The sequence below is a fragment of the Phyllostomus hastatus genome, unplaced genomic scaffold (assembly GCF_019186645.2).
Source record: "Phyllostomus hastatus isolate PE091 unplaced genomic scaffold, TTU_PhHast_1.1 phas_contig_34, whole genome shotgun sequence".
Classification (NCBI taxonomy): Eukaryota; Metazoa; Chordata; class Mammalia; order Chiroptera; family Phyllostomidae; genus Phyllostomus; species Phyllostomus hastatus.
This window is the reverse complement of record NW_025333857.1, coordinates 12901745-12923937: the sequence shown is the minus strand read 5'-3', so window position 1 is coordinate 12923937 and position 22193 is coordinate 12901745. Positions and strand designations below refer to the sequence as shown.

The 22193-nt window shown below is 38.3% G+C and overlaps 1 protein-coding gene across 2 annotated transcripts in view; it reads left to right on the top strand.

The window, feature by feature from the left end:
* The window catches only part of ADAMTSL1 (ADAMTS like 1), a 924426-nt gene that overhangs the window by 710442 nt on the left and 191791 nt on the right, over positions 1-22193 (top strand). For both annotated transcript variants that reach the window (XM_045840784.1, XM_045840785.1), the window contains one exon: positions 17165-17466. In XM_045840784.1, coding sequence (XP_045696740.1) covers positions 17165-17466 — 302 coding nt within the window. The remainder of the gene's footprint in view (positions 1-17164; positions 17467-22193) is intronic.

Sequence of the window (22193 nt, the reverse complement as noted above, 5' to 3'; positions counted from 1 at the left end):
TAATCAAGATTGACAAACCTTTAACTAGACCCACCAAGAAAAAGAGAGACAGGACCCAAATAAATAAAATGAGAACTAAAAGAGGGGAACACAAAGGGGAACACACCACAGAAACACAAAGGATTTTAAGAAAATATTATGAACAACTGCTAACAAATTGGACAATCTGGAAAAAACTGATAAATTCCTAAAAACATATGTTGTCTCAAAACCAAGTCAAGAAGAAACAGAAAATCTGAACAAACCCATTCAAACTAATAAAATTGAATCAGCAATCAAAAAACTTACAACAGACAGAAGTCCTGGACCAGATGGATTCACAGGTAAATTTTACCAGCATTCAAAAAGAACACCTATTCTTCTCAAACTATTCCAAAAAATTCAAGAGAAGGGAAGACTCTCAAGCTCATTTTATGAGGCCAGCAGTATCCTAATTCCAAAACTAAATTGATACACTACAAAAAAAAAATTATAGGGCAATATCCCTGATGAACATAGATGTAAAATTCCTCAACAAAATATTAATGAACTTAATCCAGCAATATGGTCACACAACGTGATCAAGTGAGATTTATCCCTGGGATGCAAGGTTGGTACAATATCCACAATCAATTACAGTTATATACCACATTAAAAAACTGAAAGATAAAAATCATATGATCATATCAATAGCTACAGAAAAAGCATTTGATAAAATCCAGCACCTATTTATCATAAAAACTCTCAGCAAAGTGGAAATAAAGAGAACATGTACAATATAATAAAGGCTATAGATGAGAACCCACAGCTAACATCATTCTCAATGAGAAAAAACTAAAAGCATTTCTCTTAAGATCAGGAACAGGAGAGGGATAGATGTCCATTTTCACCATACTTATTTAACATAGCACTGGAAGTCCTAGTCATGGCAATCAGACAAGAAGAAGAAATAAAAAGCATTAAAATTAGAAAGGAAAAGTAAAACAGTCTTTATTTGCACATGTCATGACACTATACATAGAGAACCCTAAAGAGAACCCTAAAGAACACTAATAGAACTGATCAATGAATTCACTAAAGTAGCAGTAAACAAAATAAATACCCAGAAATCAGTTTCATTTTTATACACCACTAATGAACCATCAGAAATGGAAGCTGAGACTTCCAGCCAAGATGGAGGCATAGGTATGTGCACTGTCCCCCCTCACACAACCAAAAGAAGGATAAAAACAAATTTAAAAACAAAACACAACCAGAACTGCCAGAAAATCAAACTATATGGAAGTCTGACAACCAAGGAGTTAAAGAAGAAACATTATCCAAACTGGTAGGAGGAGCAGAGATGGGCAGCCAGGATGCACTTGCAGCAGAGTGGCGGCTGGAGGACTGGGGCAGGTAAGGTGTCGACTCACAGACCAGGTGGTTCCACATTTGCATGCAGATAAACCAGGGAAAACAACTGGGGAGTGAGACAGATTGTGCAACCTGGGGTTCCAGCATGGGGAAATAAAGCCTCAATACCTCTGACTCAAAAAACCTGTGGGGATTGCAGCAGCAGGAGAAACTCCCAGCCTCAGAGAAGTGTTTGTTGGAGAGACCCACAGGGTCTTAGAACATATGCAAACCCACCTGGAAATCAACATCAGAAGGGCCCAATTTGCTTATGGGTAGCAGAGGAACTCACTGAAAGCCCCCAAGAGCCCAGTGAGTGGCATTGTTCCCTTTTGGACCCCTCCCCCACATATAGCACCACAATGCAGCAACTTGGGTTGCCCTTCCTTGGCAAATACCTAAGGTTCCTCCCCTTACTACATAACAGGTACACACAGACAAAAAAAAAAAAAAACATGGCCCAAATGAAAGAGCAGATCTAAACTCCAGAAAATATACAACTAAGCAATGAAGAGATAGCCAACCTATCAGATGCACAGTTGAGAACACTGGTGATCTGGTGATCAGGATGCTCACAAAAATGGTTGAATATGGTTGCAAGATAGAGGAAAAAGTGAAGGCTATGAAAAGTGAAATAAAGGATAATGCACAAAGAACCAACAATGACAAGAAGGAAACTGGGACTCAAATCAATGGTTTGGACCAGAAGGAAGAAATAAACATTCAACCAGAACAGAATAAAGAAACAAGAATTCAAAAAGTGAAGAGAAGCTTAGGAACCTCCAGGACAACTTTAAAAATTCCAACATCTGAATCATAGGGGTGCCAGAAGGAGAAGAGAAAGAGCAAGAAATTGGAGACTTATTTGAACAAATAATGAAGGAAAACTCCCCCAATCTGCCAAAGGAAATAGACTTCCAAGAAGTCCAGGAAGCTCAGAGAGTCCCAAAAAAATTGGACCCAAGGAAACATACACCAAGGCACATCATAATTACCCAAAATTAAAGATAAGGAGAGAATCTTAAAAACAGTAAGAGGGAAGGAGACAGTTTCCTACAAAGGAGTGCCCACAAGACTATCAGATGATTTCTCAAAAGAAACCTTACAGGCAAGAAGGGGCTGGAAAGAAGTATTCCAAGTCAGAAAAGGTAAGGACCTACATCCAAGACTGCTCTATCCAGCACAGCTATCATTTAGAATGAAAGGGCAGATAAAATCCTTCCCAGATAAGGTCAAGTTAAAGGAGTTCATCATCATCAAGCTCTTATAATATGAAATGTTAAAGGGACTTATCTAAGGAAAAGAAGATCAAAAACTATGAACAGTAAAAGGACAACAAGCTCACAACTACCAAGAACTGAACCTAAAAATATAAAAACTAGGCAAACACCTAGAACAGGAACAGAATCACAGAAACAGATCACATGCATGTTTATAAGCAGGGAGGGGGAAGGGGGAAGATGAGGGAAAAGGTACAGGGAATAAGAAGTATAAATGTCAGGTACAAAATAGACAGGGGGAGGATAATAATAATTGAGACTATGTAGAAGCCAAAGAACTTATATGTATGACCCATGGACATGAATTAAGGGGGGGAGTGCAGGTGGGAGGAAGGGTGCAGGGTGGAGGGGAGTAAAGGGGGAAAATGGGACAACTGTAATAGCATAATACATTTTTTAAAAAAGAAACAGAAACTAAGAGGGATTAACCAAAGAACATATATTAACTGAAGAATAACAGTGTGATGATGGCCTGAGGGAAGGGGGCCAAGGGCTGGGTGGAGGTGGGCAAAGTGGAGGAAATGAGGACAGCTGTAATAATGTGAACAATAAAAATAAAGTAAAAACATGAATAAAAATGTTTTTAAAAAACAATTCTACTTATAATTCCATCTAAATAATACCTAGGAATAAATTTAACCAAGGAGGTAAAAGATCTGTACTCAGAAAACTATAAGACACTGAAGAAAGAAATGGAAGATACAAATAAATGGAAGCCTATACCACGCTCACGGATAGGAAGAATTAACATTGTTTCTTTAGAAAATTTTTTTATCCTCACAGGACATTTTTTTCATTGCTTTTTAGAGAGAGAGGAAGGGAGGGAGAGAGAAATATTGATGAGAGATTGGTACATGGATTGGTTGCCTCCCATGGACATGAGGATTGGGTATTGTATGCACCTGGAGCTAGGATGGAGCCTGCACCCTAGGTATATGCCTTGACCAGGAATTTAACCTGCAACACTTTGCTCACAGGACAGTGCTCCAACCAACTGAGCCACACCAGCCAAGATGAGAATTACTACTGCTAAAATGTCTAGACTACCTAACATAATCTGTAGATTCAGTGCAATTTGTATCAAAATACCAATGGCATATTTCACAGAACTAGGTCAAATAATCCAAAAACTTATATGAAACCACAAAATAGCCCTGAATAGCCACAGCAATCTTGAGAAGGAAGAACAAAGTTGGAGTAATCACACCTCCTGATACCAACTACAAGGCCATAGTAATCAAAAGAGCATGGTACTGGCATAAAAACAGACATATAGATCAATGGAACAGAATAGGGAGCGTAGAAATAAACCCACACCTATATGGTTAATTATATTTGACAAAGGTGGCAAGAACATACAATAGCATGAACAGTCTGTTCAATAAATGGTGTTGGTTAATTTGGACAGATACATGCAAAAAATGAAACTAGACCACCTTCTGAGAGCATATAAAGAATAATCTCAAAATGGATTAAAGCTTTAAATGTAAGACTCAGTACCATAAAAATTCTAGAAGAAAACATAGCCCATAAAATCTCAGACATTTCTTGAAGCAATATTTTTTTCTGATATACCCCCTAGGGCAAGGGAAACAAAGAAAAAAGGGAACAAATGGGACTACATCAAACTAAAAAGTTTTACACAGCAAAGGAAACCATCAGCAAAATGAAAAGACAACCCACTGAATGGGAGAACATATTCACCAGTGATACATCTGATGAGGGGTTGGTATCCAAAATTTGTAAAGAACTCATACAACTCTATATCAAAAAACAATCCAATTAAAAAATGGGCAAAGGACCTGAATAGACACTTCTCCAAAGAGGGCATATAGATAGCAAATAAACATGAAAAAACACTCAATGTCACATCATCAGACAGATGCAAATTGAAACCACAGTGAGATATCATCTCACACCTGTCAGAATGGCTATCATCAACAAATCGGCAAACAACAAGGGTAAGCGAAGATGTGAAAAAAAGGGAACCCTTATAAACTGGTGGGAATGCAGACTGGTACAACCACTGTGGGAAACACTATGGAGTTTTCTCAAAAAATTAGAAGTGGAACTCCTTATGACTCAGTGATTCTGCTTCTGGGAATTTATTTGACAAAATATGAAATACTAATTCAAAAGAACATATGCACTCTTAAGCTCAATGCAGCATTATTTACTATAGCCATGCTATGGAGGCAACCCAAGTACGCATCAGTAGGCAAGTGGATAAAAAAGTAGTGATGCATATATACAATGGAATATTACTCAGTCATGAAAAGGAATGAAATCTTACCATTGCAACGGCATGGATGGATCTAGAGGGTATTATGCTAAATGAAATAAGTCATTCAGAGAAAAGACACATACAATATGATTTCACTTAAATGTGGAATCTAAAGAATAATATAAATGAAAAACAGAAAAGGACTCAAATATACAAAGAAAAGATTGATGGTTCTCAGAGGGGAGAGGTTTGGGGGTCTGGATAAAAAAGGTAAAGAGATTGAGAAGTACAAATTGGTAGTTACAAACAGTCATGGGGATGTAATATACAACATAGGAAATATAGTCAATAATATTATAATATGGAATCACTATGTATGGTGACAGTTGGGTACTGAAAATATCACTATGCTATACACCTAAAACCAATACAAAATAATATTGAATGTAAACTGTAATTGAAAAAAAATTAAAAAGTAAACTACATTCTCATATTAAGCTTAAGGCTACAAATGTACTAATAGAAGTGTAAGCTATAATGGCATTTTAGTCCCTGGTATGTGGCTTTTTAAATGATTATGCTAGCCTCAAGGAAAAATCAAACTTATAAATAATGTTTTGTTCACATAGGCCAGAAAAGCAATGTGAGAGAAAGATGAACTGAAACAAGTGTATATTCTCATTTTTCTCTTGCGAAGAGAGTAATTTGGTTCCATTTGCATCTGCTTCATACCATTAGTGATTTCTCTTTTTCCCAAAACTTTGTGCATATTGAGTTTTAAAGAGCAAATAGAAAAGGAACTCTCCTTGGGTGTCTCAAACCTAGAAAAAATTCCAAATGCTCCAGAGCCTTAGCTGTTGGGTAGCTGCTGGTATGATAAGGCAATGCTGGCTAGAACAGAGTCATGTATAAATTACTGAAGGCAGTCTCTGGCTCAAAGTTGTCCAAAAATCACTTTCTTTTAGAAAATACCATTTTTATTAATATTAATTTGAAGTGTGATGGACACGGTATTTAAACTCGCCCTAAGCTACATGATAACCCAACATCCCATCAAGATGAAATGAGGCCAGCACATCCTGCCTGAACACAGCTATAAAAAATATAAAACAAATTAAGTCCAGCACACAGTTACGAAACTTTGTCACTTAAAGAATTTCATACAACAGGAAAAGGTTTGTTTTTTCATGCCAGTGCTCAGAACTGAGAGGCACTATTTAACTTCTTAGAGTTTCAAATCCATTGCCTCCTTAGCTAGCTTGCTTTCGGTCTTCAAGCCCAAGAAGAAGCCCCATACCAGCCACTGATAATATTAACTTTCCTCTCCTGTTTATCCATTTGGGGAAAAAAAGGATTTAGTAAGTATTATGTGAAGTGCTGTCTTCATAGAGGTTTGGTCTACTGAGGGAGACAGTTATTACAGAAAGATTTACACAGTTCTCAAAGACTGGTAACAGCTATGAGAAAATTAAGAGGTATTCTCAGAGAGTCTGACAGGAACCCCAGTGGGTCTCAGGGCCAGGAAAGTTTTTTTTGAGAAGGGACATGTCAGCTAAGACCTGAAGGACAAATGAGAATTATCTCAAGCTGAGAGGTGGGAGAAGAGGGACCCACATATGCTGACATCTTGAGTCAGGAAAGAATGAGATGAATTTAAGGAGGTGAAGGAAGACAGAAGTGGCTGGGAGGGACTGCAGTGGGAATGGTGGATGGAAATGGAGAATGGCATAATTTTACCTTGGTAAGGAGTTTGGCTTTTTTCTGGCTATAGTAAAACAAAAGCTTTACATTTTAAGAACCCTCTGACTACAGCATGAAGAATGGATTGGAAAGGACTAACAGAGAAAGAAAAGTGACCAGTGGGTGTATGCTAGTCTAGGAGAGAGAGATTAGCTTCAAGGATCATAGTGCATGTGGCAGTGTGAGAGCCAGGATGGTGAGGAGTTGGAGACCATGGATGCTGGAGTCGCCACAGTTTAAATCTTGACTTTGCCTGTGTGACCTTGGAAATCTGTGTGTTTCAATTTTATCATCTAGAAGTTGGGGTGCAAATAGTACTATTAATGTTTGCAAGCATAAGAAATAGTCAGTAATAATGTAATAACTATGGATGGTGCCAGGCGGGTACTGGAATTACTAGGGAGAACACTTTGTAAAGTATAGGGTTGTCTAAACACTATGCTGTACACCTGAAACTAATACAAAATAATATTGGATGTAAACTATAATTGAAACCATTAAAAATTTAAAAAATAAATTTCTAAAAGGTAACACCAAGACTCATATAAATGTAAAATGAGCATACATCAAAATGGTTGTTTAATTCATAAATTATTGAGGAACCCAGTTAGATATTAAAAGTAATGCAAAGGAGAATTGTATTTAGAAAAGTCTATATTTTCTACCACACAAAATCATTTCCATTGGCATGGACAGAAGCAATATTTCATCACTATTGACAAGAAACATTTGTATCATCACCATCCCTCTACAAGGAAACTTCTTTCTCTATGAAGTTGCAAAATAGACTAGCTAAAGACAAAGACTCCACTTCCATTGAGTGAGACAAGGCCTGAAAGTCTACTGAGCAATGCCAACCTTTCATTGTGAAGGACAATCAGTAATCTCTTCTGCCCATTTCACAATATTTCCAACAGTACTCACTCCTAATAATGGTATAAGTTAATATATTCGAAGTGCTTAAAACATATCAGCAAGTATTAGCTGTAATTATTTTTGTATCAATGTGATGGTAGTGGAGATGGAGAAAAGTAAATGAATTTCTGATACATTTTTGAGGGAGAATTGATAGAATTTGAGAATCCTTTAAAAGCAAGCAGTCAGGGAAAATGAGGGGTTAAGAATAACTTCTGATTTTCTACCTGAGCAGTTGGATGGCCAATAAAATAATGTGCTGTGAAGGAATAAGATACTGAGGAGGGAAATCGAGAGTTCAATTTTAAACATTTTAAGTTGAAGATACCTTTGAAATATCAAAGTAAAAATGTCAAGCAGAGGTTAAGAACATAAAACCTTACTAGTTGTGTGACTGACTTATTCTTCACTTTCCTCAACTATACATGAAATGGAGGTAATAATAGTTCTTATCAAGTTGTTAAGATTTAACAACTTTTTATCTAAAGCACTTAAAATAGTGCTTGGCACATAAGAAGGATTATATAAGTTTTTATATATATTTTATTGATTATTCTATTACAGTTGTCCCATTTCCCCCCTTCACTCCCCTCCATCCTGCACACCCTCTCCCACCCACATTCCCCCCCTTTAGTTCATGTCCATGTGTCATAAGTTCTTTAGCTTCTACATTTCCCATACTATTCTTGCCCTCCCCCTGTCTATTTTCTACCTACCATCTATGCTACTTATTCTCTGTACCTTCCCCCCCCTCCTCCCACTCCCCTGTGGCTAACCCTCCATGTGACCTCCATTTCTGTGGTTCTGTTACTGTTCTAGTTGCTTGCTTAGTTTATTTGTGTTTTTGTTTTAGGTGTGGTTGTTAATAATTGTGAGTTTGCTGTCCTTTTACTATACATGTTTTTTATCTTCTTTTTCTTAGATAAGTCCCTTTAACATTTCATAAAATAAGGGCTTGGTGATGATGAACTCCTTTAACTTAACCTTATCTGAGAAGCACTTTATCTGCCCTTCCATGCTAAATGAAAGCTTTGCTGGATAGAGCAATCTTGGATGTAGGTCCTTGCCTTTCATGACTTGGAATACTTCTTTCCAGCCCCTTCTTGCCTGTAAGGTCTCTTTTGAGAAATCACCTGACTGTCTGATGGGAACTCCTTTGTAGGTGACTGTCCCCTTGTCTCTTGCTGCTTCTAGATTCTCTCCTTAATTCAAATCTTGGGTATTCTAATTATGATGTGCCTTGGTGTGTTCCTTCTTGGGTCCAACTTCTTTTAAACTCTCTGAGCTTCTTGGACTTCCTGGAAGTCTATTTCCTTTGCCAGATTGGGGAAGTTCTTTATTATTTGTTCAAATAACTTTTCCAGTTGTTGCTCTTCCTCTTCTCCTTCTGGTATCCCTATAATTTGGATGTTGGATCGTTTAAAGATGTCCTGGAGGTTCCTAAGCCTCTCCTCATTTTTTTTTAATTCTTATTTCTTCATTCTTTTCTGATTGTATGTTTTTTTTCTTCCTTCTGGTCCACTCCATTGATGTGAGACCCAGCTTTCATTCCATCACTATTGGTTCCCTGTGCATTTTTCTTCATTTCACTTATTGTAGCCTTCATTTTTTCATCTAATTTGAGACCAAAATCAACCAGTTCTGTGAGCATCCTGATCACCAGTGCTTTGAACTGTGCATCTGATAGGTTGGCTATCTATCTCTCGGTCCCTTGAAAAAACTGATTGCAGGGCTTTCACTTCTGTATGAGCCATCTTTTTTTTTTTAACCCCTTTGGTCTGGTTGCGTCTGTTACATATGAGGGGAGGAGCCTTACTTGTCCACCAGGGTGGGGCACCCCAGTCGCTGGGCTATGACGTTGTATGTGAGGGCAGGGTCCAAAAGGGAATAATGGCGCTTGCTCCACTCTCCGTGGGACCTCAGTCCCTTCTGCCACTTCCTCCGAGCAAACTGGGCACCTCTGGTGGCAATTCCCATGTGGATGGGCTTGTACACACTGTGGAACTTTCCAAGGACCTCTCCTGTGAGGTTGGGAGTCCCTCCCTGCACCTCAATCCCCACAGGTGTTTTCAATCAGTGCCCCGAGGCTCTATTTCCCAGCGCTGTGATCCTGGGCTGCGCACAGTGCCTTGCTTCACAATCTTGGCCTCACTGGGTCTGCCGGTTGCCACCCCTCAGCCGGGGTCTGCCGGCTGCCACTTGCGAGCTCAGGGTCCACCGGCTGCGGTCTTGTGTGACTTGGATGCCTTATGCACCTGGTCCCAACACTCTCTGCTCTCCACGCTGCGACCCGCTGTGTGGCTGCCCGACTCTGCCCCTCCTACCAGTCTGGATGAGCGTGTCTATTTTAACTTCTTGGTTGTCTGACTTCCATTCAGATCAATTTTCTATCAGTTCTAGTTGTTATTCTGTTTCTAAATTGTTGTTGTCCCTATCTTAGTTGTGCGAGGAGGCATGGTATGTCTACCCATGCCTCCATCTTGGCCAAAAGTCACTATATAAGTTTTTGATAACTAGATTAATTATATTAAATTAGTGTTTACTCTTTTCAAAAAGTAAAATACCTCCCTAACCCAAATCTTAACAACAACAATAAATACTGCTTGGGTGTGAAGCTCAGATTAAAGGTCTAGACTGGAGACTAAATACAACTGTCCCTCAGTGTCAACAGGGAACTGGCTCTAGGACCCCTCACAGATACCAAAATCTGTGAATACTCAAGTTCCTTACATAAAATGGCATAGTATAACCTGCCATTTTGCTTATAACCTACTCACATCCTCCTGTATCCTGTAAATAATCTCTAAATTACTTATATCCAATACAATGTAAATGTTATGTAAGTAGTTATGCTATATTACTTAGGGAATGATGACAAGAAAAAAGTCTGTACATTTTAGTCTACACATAACCATCATAAGCTCATAGTACATGTCAGCAAAACTTAACGATGTTTTTCAAGTATTTTATATCCACAATTGGTCGAATCCGGGGGTGCAGAATCCGTGGATTCAGAGGGCTGACTATACTTAGAAGTTACCTTCACATTGGTGGTATTTGAAACCAAGAATCGCTGATGAACGCATCAGAAGAAAGCACAAAACTGAGCTCGGGGCACTGCAATATATAGTTTGAGGAGAGGAGAAGGATCTAGAAAAGGAGACTGATAAGGAAGTGAGGAGAAAAGAAAACCAAGAGAGTCTGGTGTCATGTAAATCAAGATGGGGAAGTAATTCAAGAAGAAAGGTGTGGTCAGTCCTGCTGGATACCACTGAGAGCAAGGTTGGTGAGGGCTGAATGTGTTGGAAATAGCAGATAATGCGAGGCCACCACTCTTATAAACTGATTATTAGCTATTGTCCTGTTGTCTTTTCTCTTACTGTTAAAGAATGGCACCATTCTGTTGGTCAGCAGGGTCCCCCCTTTAGTAAGACTCTCTCTAATATCTTATCTGGAGCCCTATCAGACACAGCTAGGTTAGAGCTGCAAGAAGAGTTTAACAGAGAGTCAAATTAGAGCACCTAGCTCTTAAAAGAGCCAGTTGTCTGACTCATTGGAACTTTGAGAGAACTTCATCTTTTTATTGAATTTATTGAGGTAACATTGGTTGATAACAGTATATGAATTTCAGGTGTAAAGCTTTATAATATGATATAGCAGTCCATATACTCCATTGTCTCCTATGACTATGTATTCGAGTCCTTTTACCCTCTTTGTGCTCCCCACAAACCCTCCCTGACCCCAGCCAATCTCTCTCCCCTCTGTAAGCACCATACTGTTGTCTGTGTCTATGACTTCTTTTCTTTGTTCATTTGGTGCTTTTGGTTTAGTATCTCATATATGAGTGAAATCATACCATTCTTGTCCTTTTCTGTCTGAGTTATTTTACTTAGCATGACTCTCTCAACATCCATCCATGTTGTGGCAAATGGCAGTAATTTCTTTGTTGTAGCTAAGTAATATTCTATTGTGTGTATGTACCACATCTTCTTTATCCAGTAATCCACTGAAGGACAATTAGGTTGTTTCTACTTCTTGGCTATTGTGAATAATGCTGAGGTGAACATGGGAGTATGTATATATTTTATGCATAAAAGTACTTTTAAATCTTTCAGGTAGATACCCAGAAGAAGGATTAATGGGTCATTTTATAGTTCTATAATTAATTTTTTGAGGAACTTCCATACTGTTTTCCATAGTGGCTGTACCAATTTACATTCCATTCACATCAACAGTGTGCAGAGGTTCCCTTTTCTCCACATCCTCTCCAGCACTTGTCCTTTCTTGTCCTATTGATAATAGCCATTCTAACAGGTGTGAGTGGTATCTCACTGTGGTTTGGATTTGCATTTCTGTTAATATGGAAAGTGTCTATTCAAGTCCTCTGACCATTCTTAAACAAAGTATTTGGTTTTTGTTTTTGAATTTATAATATATTTTGTATATTAGCCCCTTATCAGAGGTCTCATTTGCAAATATCTTCTCCCATTCTGTTGGTTGCTTTTTTGTTATGTTGATGGTTTCTCTTGCTGTGCAGAAACTTTTTTTGTTTGATATAGTCCTATTCATTTTTTATTTTACTTCCCTTGCCTTTGGGATCCAGTTCACAAAAACCCACCTGAGACCAAGGTCCATAAGTTTACTGCCTATGTTTTTTTTTCCATGGATTTTATTGTTTTAGGTCTTATATTCAAATCTTTAATCCATTTGAGTTAATTTTTGTGTATGGTGCCAAATAGCAGCCTAGTTTTGTTCTTTTACATGTGGCTTTCCAGTGTTCCCAACAGCACTATTGAGAGACTTTTCTTTCTCCATTACATATGTTTTTGACTTCTTTGTTGAACATTAGTTGTCCATATATAATATGTATAGGTTTATTTCTGGGCTCTCAGATCTGTTCCATTGGTCTGTGTGTCTGTTTTACTGCCAATTCTATAGTGCTTTGATTATTGTAGTCTTGTAGTATAGTTTGAAGTCAAGGAATGTGATACCTTTGGTTTTGTCCTCTTTCTCAGGATTGCTTTGGTTATTCGGGGCCTTTTGTGATCCCATACAAATGTGAGGATCTTTTATTCTACAATATTTCTGTGACAAACACCATTGGGATTCAATAGGGATTGCATTGAATCTGTAGATTGCTTTAGGTAATATGGACATTTTAACAATGTTTATTCTTCCAATCCATAACAGAATATCTTTCCATTTCTTTGTGCTCTCTTCAATTTCTTTTAACAGTGTCTTGTAGTTTTCAGTGCACAGGTCCTTCACTTCATTTGTGAAGTTTATTCCAATGCATTTTATCTTTTTTGATGTAATTGTGAATGGGATTATTTTCTTCATTTCTCTTTCTTATATTTCATCATTTGTATATAAGAACACAGCAGATTTCTGTGTACCACTTTTGTATCCTACAACACTACTGTATTTGTTTATTCTTTTATAACTACACTATTTAGTTTATTTCCTCCTCTCTTCCACTCTGATATAATGCCACCACTTTCATACACAAACATATGCCAAAGGAAAGAGAAAAAAATCTACAACCTCTGTTGACTTGTAACTCAAATGTAATGAGATTGAAAACTAAACCAAAGTTAAGTATCCCTAATTAATTTTCTGCAAGTTTTAATTTGCATTTTTGAAACCAGATCATGAGGTGAGGCTAGTAACAGCTTCAAAATAACAAACCTATAAAGCTACTCTTATTCTGAATAATCCCAATGATTTTTTTAAATAAATGTGTATGTAGGAAAGGAGGGGAGAGGGAAGTAAGAGGAGAAAAGGAAAAGTTAAATATCATAGTTACAGACCATGTAATGGTGCATTAAAATCAGAGCCTAACTCTGGCTCAGATTTGCAGTGACATGAGACTAATTAACCAAGAGTGAATTGGTTCTGTTAACATTATACAGGGTCCGGCAGAAGTAAGGCCTGCTTAAGTGTTGTTGGGAGGGTAATAATATGGGTATAATAATTTATAGTTTTAATTTGAACATTTCACCTAAAATGTCATATGGTGTGCTTGTGTGTGATATTGTTATATTACAGATTTACATGCTTATGATTTTGCAGTAAAAGATTTTATGATAAAAAAGGGGTGTTATGTGCGCCGGACTCTGTATTTTAAAAAATAATTATTTTTATTGTTTTAGCCCATGCTTCTGACTCCATAATGGCCACTAAGAAATTAAACCACTTGGGGTTTTACAAGTGAATTTCATAATCACTGTTTTCTATTTTGTGTAAAGGACAATGGTAACAACTAATTATAGAATACACTTTTTGTTAATAAAATGAACAATTAAGCTTAGAAGTCAAAGGCTACACAGAAGTATAAATCATTTATTTGCTAGGATTTTTTAAAAATTTCCTGGAGATAAAAAGATTAAATGCAGAAATCATATCAGTCCTTTCTGAAGTTTAAGCCTATCTTTTAAAGCATTCACTTCTCAAGCCATTTTTATTCATTCCACAATAGTGCTGCTAACAAAAAGAATTTTTAAATTAGCCAAATTAAACTTCAATAAGAGCTTTTTCATTGTACATTTGTATATTAAAATGCTTTTTAAATACCTATTGACTTCATTTTAAAGATCCCACGTTAAAGGTTCTAACTCAGCACGTGCTGCTCAAACTGAGCCCTTGAAACCCCACACTCAAACCTCCCAGCTCACTGCCTGACCTCTCCCTGACCTCGTTTCCTCCCACTTGTGGCCAGAAAGTGCAAGATGGTAAATATGGAGTTGGGAGATTTTGGGGTGTGGGGGAAAGTTTCATATGAAAGAGTTATAGTCACTTATTATGTATTTTTCTTCTGAAATATAATATTGTGCCTTCATTGAAAAACAGTATATCATATCATACAGTGTGTGCACTAGAAAAATTAAGATGATTGCTAGTAGACAGCACCACTTAAAAGCCAAATTGTTTTTAATTGGTGTGAGCTTGGTGAAGACCTTCGGGTAGAGGGTTAGGAGATAAGCCAGCAAGGCTACTTGATACTTGATAAGACTCTCATTTGGGAGACATCAAGTAGATGTTTATTGTTTTTGCTATTAACCCTGAATGTTCAGATAGTCAAAAATGTGCACACACATATATGCATACGCACTTTCATTTTTCATTTAAATGCTTTAAAATAAACATTTCAACCATTGTATCAAGTTCATGAGGCTTCAGTAGCATGCCCTTTCTACTTTGTGGGCTTTTGGTATATCTTCTTGGTCCTGGAAAGAGATCAAATGCACAGTGATTCACATTATAGGCAAAGAGAGCTGAATATTTAGTTTGTTCATTTATATTCTAGAATTTATCTGGGACTCACTCTGGAAGATAAAATGTAGGATCAGTTTAGCTACTTGTCATTCCTATAAGCTTCCATATGTGGGCAAAGATGGAAAGTAACACATAAAATAAGTTTGGGGATTGTTTGTGAATCTCAGTGTGTTTGGCATCTCCACTAAATGTTCTGTAGCAGGAGTTGGTAAACTATAGCCCACAGCCCAAATTCAGGCCCTTCCACCACCCTTCCCATCCCCAACCCCAGTTTTTATAAATAAAGTTTTATTGGAACATAGCTGAATCAATCTGTTTACATGTTGTCTATGGCTGCTTTTACACTATGTTGGCAGAGTTGAGTAGTTGCAACAAGAAAGACCTACAAACATGGCCCATAAATTCTAAAATATTTTCTATCTGGCCCTTTACAGAAAAAGCTAGCTGACCCTTGTCGTTTGGTAATGGTCCCTGAGGAGGACCATGGCAGGCAACAGAACAATAATCCTTACCACACAGGGACAGCTAAGAGAGTGAAATTCTTTTTGAGAGCTTGTCATCTTTTTGTATCTGAAAACAAAATTCAGCACATTATTAAAGAAGCATTATTCATCACATTATGGTCAACTTGGCACGTTTATCACTTGCTTTTGGGTTTTTCTCATATACAAAATAGTTTAGTATTTTGCATTAGTTTTGCATTTTCCTTCATGTCTACACTTGCATTGTGAAATTCAGTGTTTGTGAGTTTGTCATGATTCTTGTTCCAGGAGCAACGCATAATATATGCATGCGTAAGAAGAGGGCTAAGATTATTTTGACTGCAGATTTTAGTTTCATCTTTCTAAAAAGTTTTTATAGGTAGCATTATTTAAAGAGACAGAGACTTTTTAAATGTTTTTGGATACTGTTTTTCCCCAAAACCTTTACACCTTCTCTAGGTGCCAGAAGATAAAGTCAAGAATTCAAAAACAAGCGAGGGAGGTAACATTGTGGTAAGAATTTCTTGGGAATAATCCTAGGTGGCCCTTCCTCCCTCATCCACCTTCTTGACAAGGTTGTACGTGACTTTCAGTCTCTTGGGGAGGACAGCTTCTCAAGGGTAACAAATGTCAGACCTTCCCTGAAGGGGCTCCTACTCCACACACAGCCCAGACTCAGGCTTGGGCAACATCTTGCTTTGTTCCTTTCAGTTTGAAAACTGCAATTGGATTCCTGTTGGAATTTCACTCTCTCTAAACTAGCTATGAACCATTTGCACTTGCTAGAATTTAATGCTATAACCTTCTTATCAGTTCTTTCGTTTTCTGCCAAAGTCAAGGTTAAAGAGCCAGGTTTGCATGCCTCCTCAGCACGACTCTCTCTGAGAAAGCAGTATGATCATGGAAAAATAAAAAATTTTGAGTCCATCTCCAGTTTATTTTACTAACTTTTTGAAAATGTTAGTGGTTCCCTCTGGGCTTTTTGCCCTAGGCCTCCTCAAGGTCATTGCAGTTATGGCCATTGTTGATTAGTGGGAGGGAGGGAAAAAGCCTTTTTTAAAAATTTTGGATACTATTCTACATTCTGGAAAAACTTAGAAAAAAATTAAGTTCTTACTATTGTGGCTTTTCTCTCGGGGGCCGGGGAGTGGAGGCTGTTGGATAAAGTTATGTGAATGCACAGCTTTTCATTTACTGTCACATGCCTGCAGACTAAACTCTGTAGCACAGATTTTTCTCTGTGATATAAAAAGAACTGTAGTCCAGACTAATTCAAAGAATGTGTGAGGAATAAGACTTTGCTTCATTCGTGGAAACTTAAAAAAAAAAACCCAGCAACAACCAAAAGCAAAACTCTTTCTACATATAAATAAATCTTGGGAAACACATTGTGCAGAAAAGCAACAAAAGTTACAGAATATGAGATCCAGACTAAAAAAAAATACTTCCTTAAATATCTCCAAGGGTTTGTTTTGTTATAGTTTTTAGTATCAGTATTAGTCTGCTGTAAGAATAGCCAGCGTTTTGCAGCAGGCACAAGTGCTGGGATTTAGAGAGAGAGAGAAGAAACCACCAATTCCCTGTTCTGAAGAGCTACCACTGTGGGTGCAAAGCAGGGGGAAAGCAGGTGGTCTGTGGCTGGAATGTCTTACAGCTGGGAGCTCCTACGACACTGGAAGAAACCAATCCAGAAACAGTGGCAAATGAGCTCATGAACTAAACTGAAGCGCCCATTACAGGACAGGGTGACGGAGCCCTGAGCACATCCTGGGACAGCACTGGGCCATGCCTGCAGGTGGGATGTGGCCCCTCACAATGCCCAGGCTCTCCTACCTGGGGCTTCTCATTCTGTCCTCTTGTTTGCTTGCCAACTGCAGGTTCATCCCCGAGGCCTGGTCGGCCTGCACGGTTACCTGTGGTGTGGGGACCCAGGTACGAATAGTCAAGTGCCAGGTGCTCCTGTCCTTCTCTCAGTCCGTGGCTGACCTGCCTGTTGATGAATGTGAAGGACCCAAGCCGGCATCCCAGCGAGCCTGTTATGCAGGACCGTGCAACGGGGAAGTTCCTGAGTTTAACCCAGGACAGACAGATGGCCTCCTTGGTGGCCTGCAGGATTTTGATGAGCTATATGACTGGGAGTATGAGGGCTTCACCAAGTGCTCTGAGTCATGTGGAGGAGGTAAGAAGGGGGAATCTGGCTCAGATCCCCGCAATCTTCTTGTCCTTTTTCTGCATTCTCTCCCCTTGTGTGCAACTGTGTCATGTGACTGCCTCTTGTCCAAGAATGATAAGCAGGGGTAGGAGGGGAGAAAGCCTTTCTAAATGTAAAGCATACTGAATGAAACACAGATGTATTTTTCCTGGGGCTTGAGCCGCTCTCAGACTGTCAGCTTTAGTGGCCAACACAACTGATTCTTTTACTTTCAGTTGTGATTCACTTTTACTTTTCCGGTGTTTTGCAGTGTATCCTGGTGTTTCTGACTGAGAAACACAGTTGACACTGACCCGGCTGTGCCCGAAATGTTCAGTTTTATTTACCTATGCCCTTGCCTTTGCATGTGGGAAAAGCCAGAATCCAAGGTGGCAAAACACTCTGCTGTTCCCTAGAATAAGTTATAGTCCCCCTGATTTACTCAGCTGATTTCCTGAAGTGATATCCCTTTACAAAGGGAAAATGTGTGTAAAGGGCAATTAACACTGTGGTTACTCGGAACTGGAAAGGAGTTTAAAGATTTAAGTCTGACCCCGCCACCATTTTACAGATAAGAAAACTCAGATACAAAGAATCTGAGTGACTTGTTCAAGATCATACAACTAGTGAGTGACAGCTGGGACTAGAACTGCCGTCTATTTATTTCTCTGTCTAGAGACCTAGAGAATTTCTGAAGCTTTCTCATTGTGAATGTTATTTAGCTAATGTTAAATGTTCCATGAATTTTGACGTGGTTCTCATAGGTGTATTCCATGGTTGTCAAACAGAGCCAGTGATTCTGTATTGCAGGTGGAATCTGAATGAGACTGTAGTGGGAGAAGAAGGCATTTAAATCAACAGTTAAGCCTTCAAGATTACAATCTTCCCCACTGTAGAAAATACATTAGATTCATGTTGTCACTGCCTCCATGTGTATGTAATCCCAAGTGAGGTTCTGATAGGGGAGGAAACACTGGCTGATTTCCTGCCAAATCCCCTCACTGGCTATAGTACCCCTTCAGGCACTGTGAGGTTCCACATTCCCAGCAAAGTTTCCTACGTGAGTGATATAAAAAAGTACATACATATTAAAGTTATTTCCCCAAGCTGTTTTAGAAAACTCTTTTTAAAAGGCATTTTTGTCATTATTGAAAATGTAGGGATAAATGTGCTCAAATTGTTCCCATGGAGTTGAAAAGGAATGGATAGTGGAACGTGTAATAGCAAAGAGTCAGTTTTCTCCATCAGGTCTTTTAGTAAGCATTTAATAGTTTTGACCTTGAGGTTCTTGTTTGTTTCTAAGTTTTCCAGTTTCAAACCGTGAAATTCTTAAGAGGTCTAATGGAGAGCCCTGTTCTTTTAAGACCCAAATTTTTCCAGCATCTGATGCTGTAAGAGTTTCCTGGAACTCAGCTAATCTATGCTCTTATGGTGTTCTGCACTCACACTGAGGACATCTTTTCGTACATGCTTGATGAGAGAGAAGTGTTAAAAAAGCTGTGGTGGTCTCTGAGCCCAGGCAGAGCTCTGAGGTCATGTGGAAAGGCCACAGCTGGTGGCTGCCGTTGCTCCTTTCCAATAAAACAAATGACTCAAGAGTTCAGACGGTGTGTTTATCCCCAATTTCCGTGATCACCTGAATTGAATGATCATTATCTCTAGTCTAAAACAAATGTGCTTTGAAAAAAGATTACTTATGGTCTCTTGGTTATGGTTCACAGTGATAAGTCAAGCCTGGAACTTTAGAAACAGATGGAAAAAATAGATGCAGTAATGGAATATGCAAATAAGCAAATACCGTTATCTTTGAAGGTCTAACTATTCTGCTGATCAACCAGGGGTATAAAATTCAAAGTATAGGGAGTACATAGAATGTGTTTCATTTAAAATGTTTTCAGGAGATATTGATTTAGAAATAAGATCTGGATGTTTGAAAAACAATTGATCTCTGCATGTAGGAACTGAGTATCTTTGTACAACATACATTGCACATCCTTTATATCCAGAGCAGGATAAAGTTGCTGAAATGTTTTAGGTCTTAACTGTCAATAACTGTGCATACTTACCTACAGTGAATGTCCCTGTGCCAAGGTCATATATTTACACCTAAAATGTTAGAGTTGAAAATTCCAAAGTGGTGAAAATATTCTTGGGATATATGGGTCCATATGATGCCCATATGCACTAAAAAATTATTTTGTCACATGGGACACGTATATTTTAAAGTCAGTGTTTGGCAGTAATATTTTACTGTATTATCAACTTTGATCTTTCACCGAAATACACCCCCACATTCTATATATTTTTAGTTATTCTTGCTGAAGACTACTAAAATGTGCAAGATTAACAGATAGATTTTAAATCAGTTTTGGATTATAAGGCTGATCAGGCTAAATTTATTGTTTTTGTAATCTTAAGAGATGAAATTGGATAGCTTACAAAAGTAACCTTTCACCCAGTAGAGGCAGCAACCAGAAGGAACTGGTTAGTGGTTTAGGCCATAGCTGGTGACCATGGTTCCTCAAACTGCCATCGAATATCATGGAACCATGGTGCCGTCCTGAGAGAGATAAATGATGAAAATCTCATGTTCTGGAAGATTAAAAGTGGGCCTAACCTGTTTGTATCTGTGTCCTGTGTCCTGCTCTCACCTTTGTTACATTTTAATTTCCCTTCTGTGCACTGATTGGTGTGGTCAAGGGGAGCAGTTTTGAAGTGAACAGCTTTATGATATTGAACTCCTAGATGGTAAAATCAATATTAAATTCTAGCTGAGGGAAAACTGGAAATTTACTTCAGCAAGAATGAAGAATTCTTGTACCTGTTATTCCCTTTTCCTTATGACTGCTCTCTCTTTTTGCTTCTGTCAAGAAAGGAAAATTCAAAATCATAAAGTACTGTACTTAAACATATGTTCTGTGTTGGTTTAGAATGTCCTTCTAAGTGCATATATTAGCCTGTTTGGAAAGAGCACAGACTGGATGAGCTAACTTCTCACTTCCTGGCCTCACTCCCCTGGGCCAAGTGGACTATGAACTTGCAGGTGAAGTCCTCACATTTCCTCCCTCCTCCAACTTCCCACACTCCCCATTCTGAGGCAGCTCCCTCGCTCCACGCTCCTTCCTCCAGGCATCCCATTCCCACCTCCCCCTAGCCGGAACTACACACTATGCTTAGAATGCCCTGCCCTTCAGGCATTTCATTTGTCAGGCCACAAAAATGTATTGTGTTGACCACAGGGCTGGTCCCAGATACTTAATTATGACAAAGCTCTGCCCTTTGTTTCACCCCCACCCCAAGCCCCACCTAAAAATGCTGAGACAACTGGCCTCTCTGGCAATAGACATTTAACTCATAGTGTTAAAGGAACCTAGTATATTGTTTTATAATATACTAACTTAAAATTGAGTAACTCTAAAATGCTGCTTAATCTCAGCACTTAACCACACTGAAAGTGATTTTTAGCTTGAGCTATTATTAATGTTTTAGTGTAATGTAAATTTGTGTTCTACATATCCAAGAAAGATTATTGATGTTTTTGTAGAAACCTTAACCCTTGCTACACCCATTCCTTGAAGTCTTAGAAGGACCTCAGTTCTATAAACAAGGAGTTCACAAAGTGAAAATAGGTGACTTTCCACATGTACCCCCGCAACACACACACCTTAAATACTTTCAAGTAAGGCAAATGATAATGTGTATGTAGCTCAAAAGGCCAAAGCCAAAACATATTTTATTGTAGAGCAACACTTAGTATCTCTTAAATATTATACCATAGGTGAATGAATTGAAAACTTCATTCCTTAGTGTACTTCTTAATATAACCACAGCTCTAGATTCTGCATGGAACAGTTAGCCTCATCCAGTGCCTTGTGGTCATTATCTTAATAATGCCAGACTATTCCAGTGGGAAGGATCAGTGATGATATCAACCATTTCTTATGAAATGTTTTGCTATCTCCTCATACCATGAATTTCAAAGGGCTTATCCCAGCTGGAACCAAGAGAAACACCCTGTAGTCAGCATTACAGAAAATGACAGAGTGGCTTGAATGTCTCCTATGAATCCCAAATTTCTCCAATCTGAACTGGCCATGATATATTTAAATGAAATTTTGAAGTTCATAAAAAGCTTAGAAGAAAGAAAATTTACATTCATGGTCACAGGGTAAATATTCTGACGGATTTTTTTTAATGTTTGATTTATGAGACTAGGAAGAAGGAAAGGTGATATGGATTCTGGTTTTCAAATGTCACTTTTTGACTGATGGTCTTGCTGAGTGACCTAAGCCAGTATTGCATCATCTTAGGAAGCATTAGCCTGTTGATTAGAGTGATAACTTCTTGGAGAAACATGGGGTAGATAGGAGGAGGGAAGCAACAGGGCTAGGAAGTGATGGGTCAGTTCTACTATATCAGGTGCTAATTGCAAAGCAATGCAGAGAATAAAAATAAGAAAATATATGTATATTTATATGTAAAACTAATTATATGGATTGTCACATACTCTGCTGTAACTATACAAATTTTTAACTACAGATTGGTATCTTTAGATGTACAGATCTTTATATACATAGCTATGTATGACTGAAAACATATTACCAAGAATGTTCTGTCTCGCCTGTTCCTTAAACTGAACTCTGCTGAAATGACTCCTGACAAATGTCTAGGCTATTCCTGCAGATCTCCAGCAGATGTGACAGCCTCTTCATATT